Source organism: Myotis lucifugus, unplaced genomic scaffold (genome assembly GCF_000147115.1).
Source record: "Myotis lucifugus unplaced genomic scaffold, Myoluc2.0 scaffold_39, whole genome shotgun sequence".
NCBI lineage: Eukaryota > Metazoa > Chordata > Mammalia > Chiroptera > Vespertilionidae > Myotis > Myotis lucifugus.
Genome location: NW_005871087.1, coordinates 4,374,713 through 4,394,646, shown reverse-complemented (window position 1 = coordinate 4,394,646; position 19,934 = coordinate 4,374,713). Strand labels below are relative to the sequence as shown.

The window sequence follows — 19,934 nt, the reverse complement described above, 5'->3', positions numbered from 1 at the left end:
CCTGGCCCCCAAGTATTTCCAAATTATCTCTTGTCTCTTCTCTTTCATTTGTGTGCGGCTCCTCTTCCAGATCCTGAACCCTGAACCACACGGGACGTGGGGGAACAAACATACGCAAAGAAGAACAAACTCACAGACCAGGACAACAGTGTGGGGATTACCAGAGTGAGGGGTGGAGGAGGGTCTAGGGGGGATAAATGATGATGAAAGGAGACTATTGGGGTGGTGAACACACAATACAGTGTACAGATGATGTGTTGTAGAACTGTGCACCTGAAACCTGTATAATATTGTTAACTACCGTCACCCCAATAAATTCAATAAAAAGAAAAAAAATAAAGGAGTTATTCCTTAAGACGGCGTGAACAACCTTAGAGCACCTACTAGAGTGCATCGTAAAGAGACTGAAAGATTCACACTTACCTGAGACAGTGGGGCCAGCTCATGGTGACATGTGACAGCGTTCCGGTTGGCTTCCATGAAATACCTCTGTGTGCGCCTCCGTTCCCGTTCCAGTTTCTTCTCCAAGGCCAGCTGGGATGTAGACAAGCTATCTAAATACTTCATCATGACATCCGATATCATGGAGCTGACTTCCACAATATCTGGGCGGGCTTCTGCGTCAGGAGTGAGGCACCTAAGAGAAGATTCGTTCATTACTACAGTCCAATCGACATCAGCACCAGCCAGCGGGCTTGGAAGGTGAAGGTTAAATTCCACTCTGCATCCACCATGGTGTCTGCACCCAAGAGAACCTGCGGTGAGATGGACATCAAGCGTAGTTTTGAATCCAAGACTTTTCTAAAGGCATTTGACAAGTTTGGGGAGGGGAGGGAGACAGCACTGTTCTCTTCGCAGCTGCACCCGCAGGCAAGGGCTACAGGCTGAGCATGAAGCTGCTCCTTGGGCCTCAGGACAGGCGGATGGAGTCATCTTCTCCTGTGTGAACTGGTTATTTTCTAAAATCGCCACCAACTCGCTGGTCAGTGAAACAAAGGCAGAAACTGATGAGAGAGTCCCCGATGATCACCCCTGATGCATCAAAGGAAGAAATGTTTGGGGGGAGAGGGTCACAAGTTGACCTTTTCCAGCTGTATAGTGGCAAATATTAACAAACCTAATTAGTGAGTGTCTTTCAAAACATGAGGTCATAGATATAACATGCACCCCAGTTACTTAAAAGGTTTAAACTGTTTGTAATAATTTTTTTTAAAGTAGCTAATTTGACACATTGCTTACTAATACTTTCTATGATGTTGGAGGTATGAAATATCAATCAGCCTACTAAAGGGAGTATTGTTCATGTCACAGCTAAACACTAGATGCCCAGGGAACCAGTTGTCAAGATCATTGGCTAGCATCCTTAAATGCTTCTGAAACTCACTACAATATTTTCTCTATTTTTAAAAATATATTTGTATTGATTTCAGAGAGGAAGAGAGGAGAGAGAGATAGAAACATCAATGATGAGAGAGAATCATTGATCAGCTGCCCCTTGCGTGCCCCCTACTAGGAACTGAGCCCTATATGTGCCCTGACCAGGTATGAGCCCTGACCAGGAATCGAACCATATCTTCCTGGTTCATAGGTCAATGCTCAACCACTGAGCCACATCAGCTAGGCAATATTTTCTCTATTTTTAAATTCAAATTCACCAACTTCACTAAAGTTATTTGTGCTTTTCAGTAAAATTTAAATTGTTTGGATTTTGAGAAAAAGATCTAATTCTCACATCTTGTATTCTATTTAGCAACCCATAGTTAATACAAGTTGTGCCTATACTGATGTCTCCAGGCAAAACTGAAGAATTATTACACACAATTATTCTTCAAAATAAGATTTTAATATGTTAATTATTCTTTCTTATTGAGTTTATTAACCATGAGCAAACTACACACATCTTAATCAGAGTTTAAGACATTCCATTTCATGCTTTATCTTTATGCTACTTCTTTTTAAGTTCTGAGGCAGTTGGCTTCTACTATGGTTATGATCAACACATACATCTTCTGAATTCATATTTAACAAAGTTCAGTCTATGAACTTTATTATGTACAAAGGAAGGCGAGAGATCATGGAGACGGGGCCAGCTATATAATTTGTGTGGTTCCCAGTACAAAATGAAACTACGGGCCCCGGGAAGTGGGAACTCAATCTCCCCTTTCCACAGTCCAGCATCCTGAGAGTAGATAGGAGACCCCAAACATTGCAGCCTCTGTGCCAGCAGGATGCAGTTGGTACCTGGATTGGAGGTGGGCAAGAGACCCCACTGAATCACCCTCTAAACACAGCCATGGTACTGGTCAGGGATGACTTCTTCTTGGCCCTGACCCAAGACATAGCAGGGCACACGAACCATCCTGACCCCTCCTTATTTACCTTCAGCAACACCCCACGGGGAGGAGGGTAAAGGTGGAACACAGGCCTCCCACAGCAGGTAGGGGGCAGCAGCAATGATGGGACAGAAACAGGGAGCTGGAGCTGGAGGCCAGGTAAAGGTCCAGGGGACTGGAGCAGATGGCTGAGAATCTATGCCAGGGAGGCAGGGAGCATGAGCTGAGGCCCCAAACCCTCAACACACATGTTCCCTGTCCCATAATATTTCGCTTCCAACAGACCAATTCAAAGATGCAATTGCTGACCTCAAATGCAGCCCCTTACCCTGAGCATAGGACTGATGTGAGTACAGAGGCCCCATGCATTGGTCATAAGCACAGAAAGCCGGCTTTGTGCGGCGATGACAAATTTCTGTTCAAGTTTCTTACTTTTGTTCATAAGCACAAAAGAAGCCAAGTGTTGAAGTTCACCTTCTAACTAGATGGGCTTTTCTTCTACCCTCACTTAATTAGCAAAGGGGATTAAAGCTCATAAAAAAAATGTTTGGTTGACCTAGTGTTGGTTATGACTGCTATGTGAGGGGGTAAAAAACAAAGGCTCCCAGCAACTGAGCCTTTCATCAATGCAGATATTCTAAATTCTTAGTCTGCAGATTTTTAAACTAATTCAACATAATATTGGCAGTTTAATTATCTGCTGTTTTTTAATTGAAAAGGCAACATAAACTAATTTTACAAATTATATAGTTATATATTATGGTAAATGGGAACCAGCATGGCCTCTGTTCTGGCATTTATCCATCCCCTTCTCTCCCAAATTACTTCCCATCCTGCATTTGCCATCCAGGGGGTACACTTTAGCATCATAATTAGGTCTGAAGGCTCTGAGCCACCTCACTGGGGTTTAAATCCTGGCTCGTCCTTCATTCCCTCTGATGTTGGGCAACACTTCGCTTCTAAGCCTCAGACAGCCCATCCGTAAAATGGTATCGCCATAAGATCAAGCTGGCATGGTGATGAAATGAAGCCAGCCCCGTAAAGTGCTGACACGTTATAAAAGCCTAATAAATGGAAAAGAAAATCCACAACTTTATTTCTCTCCCATCCCCTCCGACATTCAACCAACACTAAGTCCTGTGGCTTCTGCCTTTTCACTAATTTCTGACTCTGTATCCTTCCCCTCTGATCCCAGGGCCATTGGCCTATTTCATCAGCACTTGCTTGGACTACTGAAATAATCTCCTCAGTGGCATGCTCATCTCTTGCCCACCTCTGCTCCATATGGCGAAATGCTACAGAATAATATTCCAAAACTGATTACGTCGCTCCTCTGCTCAGAACTGCTCAATAGCCCCTCAGTGGCCCAACTGGACAAAATGAAAATTCCCAGCATGCCATACAAGCCCCTCCTGAACTGTCCCTTACCTCTCTCCACCGCCTCGCCTCCTCTTCTCCCTCTGCCCCAGCAACACAACAAATGCTCCTCCCTGTACTTTCCCAAATAGCCCATGGCTTTTCTATGCTCCCATTTCTTTACTCATTTTATCCCTTCTGCTTGAATCTGTTTTTTGCTGATGGTATCTGCCCTTTCCTAAACCACATCCATTAACTGCTTACCAAAATCCCACTCTTTTGCAAGTCTCTATCAGTAAGACTTTTCAGAACACCCTGGGGTAGACTCACTGTCTCCCTTTGATATGTTCCCACTGCACTGTCTATATTTAAGTACTTAAAACAACTATAATTATTGTATTGTAATGGTCTCTTTCACCACTAGAAACTGGAAATTTCTTGAGAGGGGGGACATGTGTCCACCTTCGCCATGATCTCCCTCCAGCATGTAAAATGGAGTCTGGGTCCTAAGAGGAACTCAGCAAGTGAGTGGACAAACAAACAAACTAAATAACTAAATAACTTAGCCTAACATTTAAGAAGTTACCGTCCATACCCAAACTATTCGGCCACAGACTGAGACTACCAGGTATATCTCCTACCAGAAGTTCTAGTCTAGCTTCATTGCTTTGAAATGTCTCCCTGTGTAGATAGTTCACAGAAATTCTTAAGAGCAACCCAATGCTTCGACGATTCTCGAATCGAATAAGCATGGAGTCATGTTCTAGAAAAAAATCTGGGATGTTCCAATCAGCCTGCCCACCTTGTCCCCACTCTGCACTGAGACCTGAGGGAAAGAATTAGAGGGCTGCAATGTTAAGTTGTACTCATTTCATGTTTAAAGAAGCAAAGAGTTGAAGGTGGGGTGAAAAATGTAACGATCAATTTGTCCTCAGAAGAGCTGAAAGCATTAACTCTGTTAGTCTCCCCACTGCCTGGGAAACAAAGGGCCAGCCAGCTTATGCAACCAGGCAGAGACAGCGAAAAATAAGGCAATTGGAATATTTTGTGCATAATAAGAAATGTTCTTCCTTTTTCAAAAGTAAACAGACAATACTCCCTTGACAGTCTACTGCAAGGTAAAAGTTGTAATGCTGATACTGTGCAGAGCAATGAAATGTATTTATTTTCTGCCCCGAACTCTTCAGGGTTGCTAAGATATTTTCCTAATTTAAAAGCCTGTTAAGAAAAAGAAAAAAGGTTCCAATGACCACTTTCTACTACCTCAACAAACAGGAAAACAAACTGTATGGGCTCTAGTTGACAAGATGCAGGAAGTAAAAGTGAGAAGATGGTACAGCAGATGTATGATCAGAAACAACACGTTGAAAATTAAGAATGAGTCTAGTGAATTTTCCCATCAATGGTTGTCTTGTATTTCAAAAGCTCTACAACAGTACTAGTGACTGGCTCTGAGCCTGGTTTGCTGAGTCATAAATGATCATTAAAAACACTTCTGCCTTGATGTGTCCCTGGTACCAATTTCCCAAGGAAAACAGGAAATTGAATTTGTTCCCTAATTCTTTGGGAACTAAATTTTTAAAGTCTAAAAATCCAAAGCAAATTAAATATGTGACTGCAAGCAACCCATGACTGATCTTGTTTTTGTGTGTGTGTCAAATTTTCTAAAGATAAAACTTTATTTGTGATGTGAACCCAGACAATGAGTCTTGAATAACTTTAAATGAAAACAACATCTGTTACAGAATGCATGCTGCAATCTTAATTTATAGTCAGTTATAAAACTAATTGTCAGTTCTTCTTATGGCATCTTATTATTTTGAATAAAAATTATCCTCAAAAACATTTAATCTGGAATCTCTTAATAGTGATCATTCATTCTCTTAAACATTCCGGTGACACTACCCACCGAGCAGCCTGTTCCATGGTGTGAGCCTCTAATTCTGACACTTACTTCCTAATGGTGAGCTGACCTTGGCCTCCTAGGACTCTCTTCTCCATGATCTTGGCTCCATTTTCTGAAGTTCCACAGAACAAATCCAATTGCTTTCATTTTTTCAATGGCACTACACTGTCCCAGTTAACTAAAGCATTTTTAATCCTCTTATGACTGTACCCCAAACTTGTTGACTCAATTTCCAGCCTACAGAGGAGACAACCCCACTTCTCTCTGTCAACACCAACCCCACTCCGGTCAAAGCCACCATCAGCTCTCAATGAGCACCTGGGCCTTCCTCTCCCTTCCACAATCTTTTCCTCCAGTCTGTCCCCCCTGATCTGTGCTAAGGAGGAAATTTTCACAGTGCCCATCCTGTTAATGGCCCTTTAGTCCTCTCCTCAGTACTCGAGATAAAAATTCCAAACTCTCACTGTGGCCTATAGGACCTGGCCAATCTGCCCCCCCGCCCCCAGTCCCAATCATGTGCTCATTATTCTCTCCCGTACTTAACACGCTCCATCATCAATGTCTTTCAGTTCCTCAAACTAACAAGCTCTTTCCCCCAGGAAAGCTTTCACAGATGCCCGTCTATGAAATGCTTTCTCTACTCTGTTTACTATTTGAGAGTTGTTCCGGTCCAGATTACATATCCCTTCTTCATAGTAATTTTCCTCAAATCTCCAGACCAGGCCAAATTCCTCTGTAATCTCTTATTGCCCCTTTGCTGCCCTGCATCACATTTATCACAATTGGTTTTATATACTTAATTCCACACATAATATTGTTATTAATAGCGATAGCTGGTTTTATTGAGTGCTTGCTATCTGCTGGGTACTGTGCAAAGAGCATCAGAAGCATTATCTTATTCAGGCTTTGAAGTGAGCCCATGAGTAGTTGCCATTGCTACCCACACAGCACAGGGGGGGAAAGTGGGGCTGGGAATGTTCAGATGAGTGGAAGAGGAGGAAGATGAATTCAGTTAATTCCAGAACCTACTGATGCTTTTAACCTTTTCATGACAATGTTGATATATGACTCTGCCGCAGCCTCTTAGCCCCAAGAGGCATGGGTACCAATAGCCGGGGAGCCTGTCAGAAGCAAATTATGGTTCTGTTTGCCCGGTGCCACAAAATCAGAATAATGTCTCCGTTCTTTTTCTCTGCACTATCCCTCCCCGGCCCCTTGTGGCAATCAAATACCTATGAAAAGGAGAAGTAAAACGAGTACGTCTGGTACTCCTGTCTTGACAACTCCGGAGACTTGGATTTTTAAGGCACTTCACAAAAAAACAGCAGAGAACGGGGACAGACTGTGAAGATGAGCAGTTTAAATACATTTGTCTGGATTCATTAGCAACAAGGCACGATCCAAGTCATGCAGAATTCAGATGATTCAGGAAGGGGTTTCAGCTCATTTCCTGTAATATTAACAATATATTCCCTGTGTAATCAGCACACCAGCCTGATGAGGTTGGTGCGACTAGGATCCCCATTTTACTAAATGAGGAAACAGAGATGCAGAAAGAGTGGTCAAATGGTTTGTTCAGAGTCTGTAGTTAGTGAAGCTCGGCCCGAGCTGGGCCTGGGGCTCTTAGTGTCCAGCAGGACAGCACTGCGCTGCACAAGGAGAGACTCCAGATGTAACCTTGCAAACATGTGAGGAGTGCCTATTACTGCCAAACAACGGGCTGGGAGGGGAGACAAAGGGGAAGGGGCACAGCCACGGTAATATGTCTATGACATCCCCCCAGAGATGCTGCTCAGTGCTGGGGCAGACACAGAACCGAGCTGGACGGGAATCGGGCAGGGGCATGGATAGAGTCTATCGGAGGTGACTCTAGGGTTTCCATCATAATAATGAGAATTTGACTCAGCTCAATGGGGCAGAGAAGTCATCTTGGGCCAACTTAAGTACTTAAAATGGTCCAGAAATAACAATCAGCCAGATAAATGAGAGTCATTTATTCGTACAACCAGTATTTAATTAGTTAAGCGCTACACTGTGCCAGTCATTGCTTTGGGCATGGAACAGCTGTGAGCTAAACTGAAGAAGTCCCTGCTCTTGTGGAGTCCGGTGAGGACAGAGAGACAATAAAGAGACAAGTCCGCATACACAGGCACAACACGTCAGGGGGATGGGCGCTGTGAGCTTTAGAGAGCAGGCAAGGGCACGAGAGGGTGCAGAAAGGCTGAGGGTGGGGCTGGCTTCCTGACACAGGACAGCTCAGCAGAAACCCAAGGGAAGTGAAGGCCTGTGCCATGCATGCTTCAGAGAAGAGAGTTCCAGAAAGGGGGAATAGCAAGGTCAAAGGTCCAAAGGGAGAGAAAAGAGGAAAAGTGAGAGGGGAGAGGGGCGGGGTCAGCTGGGACAAGCCCTGTGGGGTCAGAACTTTGCAAAGGGATAATGCCTTTCATTAAACTCCTACTATATTGGTAGCTAGAAAAATTCTTCCCAACTTTCTTTGAAAATGTATTATACAATACAACATTACTGATTTAAAACCAGAAATGAAAAATGCTTATAATTTTATCTAACATAACCCTTTTCCATTTCATATATTCCTGTCCAGCCTTTTTCCACATTTATGCCACATTTTTAAACTTTTTGTCATAGTTATAAACAACGTTACATCCTGCTGTACTTAGGATCATACTGCATGTGTTTTACAAGTGGAAACAAAGCATTCAGAGTCATCATTCTAGTGGCTGCGTAATATTTCAAGTGAATGCACTACTTCCTCTTGGACATTTCATGGCTTCCAAATGGTCACTATTATTGATGATACAAAATATTTTTCTAGGTTTAGATTATTTGGGAGCCCTCCCTCCGCATGAATATTTACAAAGGAAATCTTTGTAGATGTGAGGTATTTCTTGAGGATCCCTGTATGTTCAAAGTTGGGAGCCTAATTACCTGCTGATGGTATCTGTCACTTTTTCAGAGTAGATGCCTTCTGGCACTGGCTCATACACCGCCTCCACTATCTGCAAAACAAACGCAGTGGAGTGACGGGAACGAAGGGACATTGATATTTTTGAGCAGTAATGCTTGGCCACCACACGAGAGTTACCCCGTAAGCATTGTAACTTTGTGCACAAATTCTAATCAGGAGCAAAAGCATTCCAACAAATACAAAATTGACATCAATTAAGTAGTTCTTTAGCTTGGAATTATGTTCTTCAAGCTGAGCTAAAAAGTTAACCTCAGATTCATATGAATGATGTGGAGGGTAATATAAGATGTGATGTGATGTGATGTGATGTGATATGATGTTATGTTATGTTATGTTATGTTATGTTATGTTATGTTATGTTGGATCATGGGTAGTCCAAACTTCAATTAAGAATAACAGACCAAATTGCAAAGGGAAGGTGGGGGTGAGTGGGTAGGTGGATGTGATCAACCAAAAGAATTTAAAGAATTTGTATATATATATGCATAACCCATGGACACAGACAATAGGGTGGTGAAGGCCTGGGTGGTGGGGTGTGCAGAGAAGAAGGGTGGGGGGGGGCAGCCTAGAAGGGGTCAATGGGGGAAAAAATGGGACATATGTAATACTTTCAATAAAGATTTAAATAAAAAAAGAATAGACCAAAAAGTAATTTGATATACTTATTTTATAATTTTCTATTATAAATAAACGCAATTATAGGGGGAAATGTGCCATAGCACATGATGTAGATTTAGAAGAAAGGAGGGAAAATAAACTGGAGCATGTGGTTAATAAAGCTATGCCTGCTGCCTGGCTGGTGTGGCTCAGTGGTTGAGCTCATCGATGTTTCTATTGCTCTATCCCTCTCCCTTCTCTCTAAAAATCAATAAAAACATTTTTTGGGGAAAAATCAATGTCTGCTGTTGAGAGTTTTATTGATGTCACAAGGTTCTATTTAAGCAGAAAAGGAGTGGCATTGTCAGCAGCAGGAGGCCCTGTTGCCTCCCACGCTTGCTTACTTTTGTAGCCAGGGAGAGCATGTTGGAGCTGTAGAAGGGGGGGTTCAGCGTGGCCATCTGGTACAGGATGCAGCCTGCGGCCCAGACGTCAGCCTTCTCCCCGTACGGCTCACTCTTCAGTACCTCAGGGCTGAACGAAAATGAGGATGTTAATAGACACTGAAAAGCGGAGAGGTCAGTTCAGAAAGAAGTCCAATTTTTAAGCTATAGTTGGAGATACAAGGAAAACAAGTGAAACCGTTTATCACTATTTCAAGTACACGCATTAAAAAGTATCTTTGAATTCGTCCAGACTTGGATGAACCACAAGCACAAGCAAGCGATTCCATTTCAAGCACTAGACTTCAGCTGACCATAAACACTGCCTACCAGGTGTCCAGGGAAGTTATTATTTCCAGAAACCACCACCCCTCTGTGGTGCATGGAATCACTGGCCCCCGTTCTTTTCTGTTCTGGAAGTTTTGTACATCTCACCCTGGCCTCTTAGTAGGCAGTCTTTGTTACCCACTCCTGCCTCTGGTTGTGATTGCGTTGCCTGGCTCTGGCCAAGGCCATGTGGAAGGGACCGTGCACCAGATCAGGTCTCAGTCCAAACAGGTTCAAGGGCTTCCATTTGTCCCTCTAGGAGCTTCTAGAAGAGGATTACCCAGGTAGTTGCTGCCTCTCCGGCCTGAGCCCATAATAAGACACGTGGAGCAGACCTGGCCCAGACAACCCATAAACCTGCAGCCTGAAGCAGAACCAGCCCAGAAGACCCAGACCTGTGAGTCTGACAGTAAATGCTTGTTGTCGAATGCCATTAAGGTTTTGCGGTGGTTCCTAACGCAGCATTTTTTTGGAAAAAACTAACTGATACAGCACTTTCCTTTGCTATTCAACTTAATATATAAAATAGGTGGAAAACTACATTTAAATACATTGCAGGAAATGACAACACCCATCATGTCAGCTTCTCTGAAACTATATTTCCGATCTGGACAAGGATGCTGGCAGCCTTTAAACGAGGTTAAGCTGTGAGGGACACGTTTGACATGTTTTTCTTTTCTTTTTAATGTGGAGGGGAATGTTGTCCCCTTAGATATTTTGGACTAATAGAAGTTTCCTCTATCATATTTGTAGAATGAAATTTAGCAAAGTGTCAAACCCACACACCCCAAATAGAGTAGTTTGATAATTCAGTCCTACAGCATATACTTAGGACTGTGCTAAGCCCTCTAAATTAATGGAGTGGGGATCAATGGTTAACTTGGACAGTAAGTTAAGGTTTAAACATATTGATAAATCAATGTCAGAACAGAGTAGGTATAATTCAGTACTGACTGCTAAGAATAACCAAGGAGCCGCTATTCTTGTGCTATTATGGGAATTCCTGGTGTAAGATTCCCATTATGTATTTGCAGAGGAAAGTGTGACTCCTAGTCCCGGAGCTAAGCACTGTCATATTTGGTGGTTTTCAATTCAATCACATGGCAAAAGGGGAATCGGGGGTGATTTGCAGGACCCTGCTGGTCCTAAGCGACTAAACAGGGGTCCCTTGTTACCACCTGATCAACTGCTCACATTTAAAAAAACATGCCTTACAAGAAATAATGTCCTCAAGAGGAAGATGCCCTTGGCTCCCCACAGACAAATTCCTCATGTTGTTATCTACTGAGAACGCAAGAGATGTGCTTCCTGTTTCCAAGAACTCATGAAGCAGATGCTCTGTGCCCACCACGGCCCCAGGGCCCTTCTCCAGTCACTCTCCACAGCAGCGTCTGGACTTCTCTGCAGACAGTTCATTTCTCCTCAAAAGATAATTCCGCAATGTGGGGGAAAACATTTGTAAGAAGAGAGTGTACTCCGTTTACTTTTCTCACCATTACATCTCCTCCTCCTTCTCACTGGAGACCACAAACTCCTCCCGTTCTCACAGGCATGCCCCCTTTCCACAGGCTTCGGGGTCCTCCCATCTAGAGAGGGAGCCTGCTTCTCCGCCCCTCCGATCTTGGCTGGACCATATGATTTGCTTTGGCTAAGGAAGCGTCAGTAAAAGTGATGCAGAGAGATACTTGGAAAACACCCTCTTTGGAACTCACTCTCTCTTTCTGCTCTTGAAAACCCTATGAATGCAAGCCATTGGCAACCATATGAGCGCAGTCCCTGCTGGGACCAGCCCGCAGTGTATTGGGAGTCGGGGAAGGTTATTATATTAAACCACTAAGTTTTGAGATAGGTTGTCAAAGTTGACTGATATAATAGCTTTCATCAGATTCTCAACGCTGTCCAGGGGTCCCTCAAAAAGACCGAGAATCACTTCTCTGGAAGAGAATAAGAAAAGAAAGACAACACAGTTGCTAACGATCACTTTGCTTCTGAGATCCAACTTCAATTAATCTCTAAGCTAAGAGTTTCAGAATTACAACTAAAAGTAATGACAAACTGGAAACAGAACCTGATATTTAGAAGACACAATAAAATGTTCTGTTATACAGTCTGAACTTTGCCCCCCAAATTGTATATGCTGCAGTCCCAACTCCCAGTACCTCAGAATGTAACCGTGATTAGAGAACTGGTATATAGCAGAGGACTGAATTAAGAAGATGCCATTAGGATGGGTCCTGATCCAATATAACTAGTGTCCTAAGAAGAAGAAGAGACACCTGGAATGTGTGTACACAGAACCACCATGTGAAGAGGCAGCAGGAGGGCGGCCACCTGCAAGCCAAGGAGAGAGGCCTCAGAGGAAAACAAATCTACCCACATCTTGATCTTGGACTTCTAGCCTTCAGAACTGTAAGAAAATAAATTTCTGTTCTTCAAGCCACCCTGTCTGTGTTATTTCGTTACAGGCCCTGGCAAACTAATGCAGGTTTTCTGAGAAAACCAATAAATTAAAAAATTTCCTCAGCAAATGTTAGAAAATACTAATAAAAGGACTCTGAGGAGTTTGGGACATAGTCAAGACTAAATGTTTGGAGACAAGTTTCTCTTATTGAAATAACTCACCCCACAATATTTGCTTCACTGAGTCAAGATAGAAAAGGGATTTTTGCATCTCCCAGCAATGTATTAATCTCAGTCTATTAAAAAGTACATTTAGTTCCCTGGTTCTGGCTATCAAACATTCATCTCCCTAGACTGCCTTCAGAACAGAGGAGAGAGAACTAACTTATTGTTAACTGAAAGAGAAACTAAAATGTAAATTCCGAAAGAATATAAACCATCTGCTGAGAACACAAGATCCGCTATTTGCTCAGTCAAGAAGGCAAAAATCCATATGAATTCATGAGGATAAAAATCTGAAGTGACGTAATTAAGACTATATGCCAATAACTACAGTTTATTTAGACTGAAAAGTAAATTGTGTCGTATCTCGGAATGATTCCACGTAAAGCATTTAGCATTATAGGATGGCCAAAACACACACATGCATAGTGTGTGTGCACATATGCGTGCATGTGTGTGTGCCTGTCAGTGCATGTTTATGGCTGCTGAGGCTGGGTAAAATGATTCTGAGAAATGGCTCAGACAACAATCACTATGGCGGGATGGAAGGCAATGAAAATCAAAGGGGATGTGGGAAGTTGGGAAGACTCAGGGGGAATAAGTGCCTGGGTGCATTTTCTGGGAAGGAGTGAGCAATATGATATTCAGACACTTGGTGAGATGAGCAGAGCTCAGCAAAAAGGACTCTAGGCAGAATGACGCATGTAGTTGCAAGATCCATCCGTGTTCTGATCTTTTCCTATGAGGCCCTAGTATTGAAAGTACCTAAAGGCGTTGATGGACTATGTCTAGTCCCACTGGAGCCACAGAAGTTAGGGGGCATTCTGATCAGCCCAGTGGTGCTCTCCTCTATGGAGGCGGGAGGGACTGAGCTGGAGGAGGGACAGAAAGAATGAATCTCCATTAATGTGGTGGCCAAGGAAATGGGAGAAGAGGAAACCCCCAGGACTGACTGCACATGGGGAGGAGGATAAGGGAAGGGGAAGACCCTCTCATCTTTCAGGCTCCCGAGTTTTTGGCTTGGGTGATGGGGTGATGAACACACACTACAATATGCCGTGTGTGTTCATGGGGAGACTAGTAGAAGCTAGATCAATTTGGAGTGCACTGATTCATGCCTCAGAGAGCCACAGTTAGGAATAGCCAATGGGTAACACCATTCTGGAAGCTGTTAGACTCGGAAAGTCCTATCTTGAAAGGTTCTGTAGCCAGCACCACTGAAATATTCTCAACTCACAGATACCTGGTGCCATTAGGCAGATAATTACAGAGATTTGATATCTACATAGGTTTAAGTTTGTTCTAAACACAAAGTTCTTACAGGGAGAAAGGAGAATTAGATGACACATTCAAGACCCATGGGCATGCCACTGAAGGAAACAGGCCACACCTGCATCACAGATTTTAGAGTCTGCGGACCTACATTGCATCTAGGGTTGGCAGCCTTAGCCAGTAAAAACCCAGATCACCAGCTAAATTTCAATTACTAAAAATTTGCAACATCTGGGATGTATTTATACTAAAAAATACAATGTTTGGACATAAACCAAAAAAACTCAGTTATTCATTTAAAATTCCAATTTCATTGGGAATCTTGTATTGTATTCCAGTAGCGATATTCTTTGTGTCCTCTCCTTGGTTAGTGCTCAAGTCATCCTTCTTACAGAAAGGCACATGAAAAGCTGCTTAAGCATTAAATGTGGTTTTCTGCACTTACTTTAGAAAAAAATAAGGATAGCCGCGTATTTATATTTCTCTAAAAGCATCACATTTCTCTCATCTTGCATACAGACATGTATTGATGTGTTCTAACACCAATGAAATCAATGATTAGAAAGTTATTTTAAATATAAGCACTTTAAATATAAACTTTTAAGTATAAAAGTTGTTTTAAATACATATATATGTGAAATACATCTATGTGACATGTTAAGTCCAGCCCCAATTTTTGCAATGACCATATATTATCTGTAAACATTTTAGTTAAATAATAATAAGTAAAGTGGACTATGACCCATCAGAATAGCCTCATGAGTTCCATAGGTCGAGGTGGGCCATGACTGGTTTCTAGATGCCAAAATTTCCCCTTGGGTCGCCCGCCTCCTGTGGATTCGGGAGGTGTATTATTCAGACCCCTAAGTAACACTGTATGAACTAGTGGGGCAAGACACTCTAGGTGGAAGAATTATCAATACACTTCCCATGAATAGTGGTAGATGCTGCTTAAAACTAAAACTGACCCATTATTTCATTGATTAATGCAACACTTCTTTAAGCTAGATAAGCGTCTTATGTGGAAGAGCATTTTACTAGAAAATGAAATGTCAAGTTACGTTCAATTTCATCTCCCCACTAGGGTGAGTGAATGTTGCACAGATGGCACAATTGATTCTAGATCATTTTATCTGACACTGCAATTTATTAAGAATGAAAAATACAAATGCAAAGTGGCATCATCGTTATTCTACAGAGAAATCTGTCACCTTTCGTGGGGGTTGTGACAATAAGTGGGTTAGATAAAAACCAGGCAGCACGGCAGACATAGTAGTGAGGATGGGACTGTCATATTCCTGAATCCTGACGAGGTCTGAGTGGACAAACACATATTTGACCTTTGGCCTATTCAAGTCAAAGTCAAGTAGGGCAAGAACTTTTACCACCCTCAGTGAAAAAAAGTCTGTAGTGATTAACAGTGGTGCCAGGCTGTCTTTTCCAGCGGGTCCAGTTTGAGAAAAGTACGTGTGATCTCAAAACACTAGTGATGGCCTGCTCTCACCCTGCCCCATCCATGTCAATTACATTAACATTTAAATCCTTCTGATCTTCACTCCTATTTCATGGCAACCCTTATCTAGCACATTCTCTCTCTTTATCCCCGAGCAATGCCATTCTTTATCGTATAGATCAGGTGCTACCTATTGCGTGAAACCTTCTCTTACCAAGCCAGCAAACACAGATGGCCTGACACCAAATTCTAAAAGCACTATTGCTCCTTAGTCATATTTTCATTTATTCAACAAATATGTATTGGCCACTTACTATGTGCCAGGCACTGTTGCAGGTGTTGGGGACATAGCAGTGAACAGAACACACTAAAAAAAAAAAAATCCCTGGCCTCATGGAGCTTCCATTCTACTAAGGCAGACAACTGACATGTAAGTAAATAAATAAAAGTTAATAAGTGCTATGAAGAAAATCATTATTTAAAAGAAAAAGTGTACATTTAACTGTTCTGTGGCATCAAGCAGCTATTTCCCCTTTGGAGGTCTTGTTCTCACCTCCATAAGAAAACAGTTTGTAAGACATATTCTTGCTCTGGAATGCTGTGCCCATCAATTAGGTTTAAAACATCTTAATGACAGATACATACACCGTTTTAAAACAAAGATTAAATTCACTTTTCCGTATTTCTAAGCATATGGAAATATAACGTTGATGCCTACCTTATATTCAACATTATATTTAAAATTAGATAGCATTCTACTCGAAAACAAATTGGTGAGCATATCAACAATTTCTGATGAGGTACTACTTTGATAGACTATTAGAACCTATTTTCTGTTTAAGACTTTTAGACAAAATAAAGGGTTTTTATTCTAAAAGAGAGCTAGCACATTTTTCAAAGTCACTCTTTAGAATTCATTCTTTTTAGTTATAGATTTCTTAGACTGAATCCCCACTGTATTTCCTCATAAAATGCTGGGCAAATACATCCGAAATCTGCACACTTCCGTGGCTGAAAAAGAAAAAAAAAATGCATTCCTCTTTCATCTTTTAAATAGACGTTCCATAGTTCCATAACTCCGAATATATGAAAAACCTCTGGCCGTAACCTCTGACGGCTTTCTCAGGAATGATTTCAGTCTCTCACTATCCCCGATAAGTAAACCATTTGCGAAACCCCAACAAAGCAAGCTGTCAATAAGAAGCACAGAGCCAGTGTGCTATCAGGAGTACAGAGAAGTTTCTTTCACCCAATGAGTCTTCCCTGAGGCCAATATCTGCCATTACTGAAACCCTGCAGAGATGCCTGGGAAGTTGATATGGGGAGATGGGAAGGAGGGATTAAAACATGGAAAATCCATGGCCGGAGCATGTTTGATAATGACTGTCTGGTTGACAACGAGCTAAAAAAACAATAGCATGATATAACATCAAGTCCAAGGCTACACATGAAGCATCTTTACAGTAGTTTCCCTAAAATCAGAGTGTAGCTTTAAAAAATTATAGATGGAATAAAGAAGAAAAAGATTTTCAAGAGCAAAAGAGGAGGAGTTTTAAGCCATATTTTATCACAACTGTTCTCTACTATCTGTAACGAACATGACAAGAAACATGTTTTCCTTGCCACTTTGTTTGGCTGACATTCTGGTTTGCCATAATTTGCTGTTATCTCTACTACCCTGACTAAAAATTAAGTTTTTTTTTTTCTAACAAAGCAACTGTCCAGTGCGTGACTCTTAGATTTCTGGGCAAAAGTTAAAGAATGAGGGTCCGTTTTTGCTACCATTGTACCTGTACTAAATTGCTAATTTCCCTCCTCCCGTTGGCAAGGAGCTAAATGATCTACCTCTACTTCTCTTCTCTTACTCAAGTCACTGAAATGGAGGCCGGCAGCTTTTACTTCCTACTGAAGCTTCGTCCTTGAAAATGTCCATATTCCCAACACTGCTAAAATTCATCTTCATAATCTGATCTTTATGAAAAGAGTCCCTTCTCTCTTTCAGTACAATAACAGATCTTCAAAACAAAGAAATAAAGCACCTTACACAGATCCCAATTTATTGTGTTCCACTCAGGGATTAACTGCTCTCAGTGTAGCCCATGGATGCCAGCTCCATAGAGAGAATAAATCAACTTAGCAAAGAACCTGGTGGCTGAACGGAATGACCCTGTGAGATATGCTCTTTGTACTTTGTTTCCTTTCCCGTGAAACAGGAAATGCAACATATTTTCAAAATATAAGGCCCAGAATGCCGTATTTACTCAAATAATTTATACTCGGCCCTTTCCTCGGATGTCCGCAGTTTAAATGGGAGAAAACAGAGAAAGTGAAATAAGGATTGTACTTTGCTTTAAGAAAAGGGAAACAGAGAAAGTGAAATAAGGATTGTACGTTGTTTTGTTTACCACATTTAGAAATTGTCGCCTTAATTTATTGTACCAACACTGAACAGTTTGGTGCTTTTAAATGGATAACTAGATCTCTTTAAAAGTTTCCTCTCCTTTCTCAAATGCATAAAAAGTATAAACTAACAAGCTTTGTGAATGGATTCATTGTCTGGGAAAGAAAAACAGGTCATTCCCAAGAAAGGTCCAAGAATTCCAGACAGTCATTACAGATTCAGTACCACAATAAGAAATAAGAGAAGTGACTGAAGGCCAAAACAAAAACGAGAATTCACAATACTAAATTAAAACAAAGAAAATATTTGAGACAAGCAAACAAAGAAGTATTTAGTACACTAGCCACTTCTCATTGATAAAAGGTACAACTGAAAATAAAGATTCATGACCTATACATATCTGCATTAAATTATATAAAAATAAAGCAGAAGAAATTTTAAAAAGAATTAAAAAATAAAGCAGAAACTATCCAATATAATAAAAGCCTAATATGCAAATAAACTGAACGGAAGAATGATCAGTCGCTATAATGCGCACTGACCTCCAGGGGGCAGACGCTCAATGCAGGAGCTGCTCCCTGGTGGTCAGTGCACTCCCACAGGGGGAGCGCCACTCAGCCAGAAGCCAGGCTCATGGCTGGCGAGTGCAGCGGTGGTGGCAGGAACCTCTCCTGTCTCCGCGGCAGAGGCAGCACTAAGGAGCAGCAAGCCAAGCGGTAAGGAGCAGCGAGCAGGCAGGCGGTAAGGAGCAAGGGGTCCTGGACTGCAAGAGGGCGCAGGCTGGGCTGAGGGACACCCGCCCCCTGTGCATGAATTTCATGCACCGGGCCTCTAGTTATAAATATAAAGACTACTATTATGGACTAAATGTCTGTGTTCCCCCAAAATTGGTATGTTGTGGTCCTAACCTCCAAGGTGATGGAGTTAGGAGGAGGGCCTTTGGAAGATGATCAGGTCATGAAGGCAGAGCCCCCATGAGTAAGATTAGTGCCTTGTCAAAAGAAATCCCAGAAAGCTCTCTTGTCCCTTCCAACATGTGAGGACACAGTGAGAAGACGGCCTCTGACATGGTGATTTGCCTCCCTATTTCCCCACTGTTTACATCCTCCGGCTTCCCCAACTCTTTCCTCTTCCCGTTTACCCGCATCACTGTTGTTATCTCTGTTCTTCACGTGTGACCTGTTATTATTTTATTAGTCAGTCAGACTCACTTCCAAGCAAGTTCTGTCATAACATCTGAAAGGGAGGAAGCTATAGATCCCTTTGCAAAATGCTTACATACTACACAGAACATGGCATGACCATTACACAGAACAGTGGGGTGCCCACCCCAGCGCCATGGGCCTTCCCCTCATGCATGCCATGTTTCTGCTCTGCCCTGGCTTTCTGCATTGTCCCTGGGGACAATGCCCCTGATGAAGGCTCCTACCATATCACATGGAAAAGGATTTAAGTCATCTACTCCCAACAAGTAAGCGCTGGGATGTCTACATAAGGGACAGGTAAGATGATAAACATGCACATCTCTCTTCCCTTCCCTTCCCTTTCCCAGTTTAATTCCGCAAAGCTTTAAAAAAAAAAAAAAAGCACTTCCATTAGGTGACTGTCAGGTTGAGAGATACCCAGTGGCTACAATGCCAAGAGGAAAATTCCAGGTCTCCCAATATCTCAACATAAATCGAAACCCAATCAAACCACAGCTCCTGCTCTCCCCTAATTATGCTGAGTCCATTCAGAATTGAACTGAAGGATGATTTTGTTTTCACAATTCAAAAAGACACTCCTGAGATGTACCAATGCTGAAGGCACAGAGAAATAGAACACCTACTGTGTGGGAGGAGTCAAGGCATTGCCCAGGCCACGCAGTGGGGCAGCCGTATTCTACTGGTGTCCCGTGCTGGGTGTGCTGGTCAACCCCAGAGCTACTTACTGTGTCAGTTATCAATTTAATGCTTCTTAGATCCTAATGCACCCTTCAATAAACAATGGGATTCCTTTAAACATTTCTCCTTTAAAGTAAGCGCAACGCTAAGCTTTCTTTAGACACGGTGCTAGAGGGACATTGCCACCTGCACCTGGAGGAAGAGGCTTCCTGCAATGTCAGGCATGGGCCAGGGGTAGGCAGTGTAGGCATGAGACTCCCCAGTGGAACCTGTCCAGACACAGGGGCAGAGTTTTAAATGACACTTATTTATAGATAATATCCATCCTCCCTTGAGAAGATTCGTTCTGAATTCT

The 19,934-nt window shown here is 42.3% G+C and overlaps 1 protein-coding gene across 1 annotated transcript in view; it reads right to left on the bottom strand.

Moving 5' to 3' along the window:
• NEK10 (NIMA related kinase 10) overlaps window positions 1-19,934 on the bottom strand; it is a 118,237-nt gene that overhangs the window by 45,990 nt on the left and 52,313 nt on the right. The window contains 3 exon segments of the mRNA XM_023752910.1: window positions 424-637; window positions 8,542-8,612; window positions 9,583-9,712. Of these exon segments, the coding sequence (XP_023608678.1) occupies window positions 424-637; window positions 8,542-8,612; window positions 9,583-9,712 (415 nt within the window).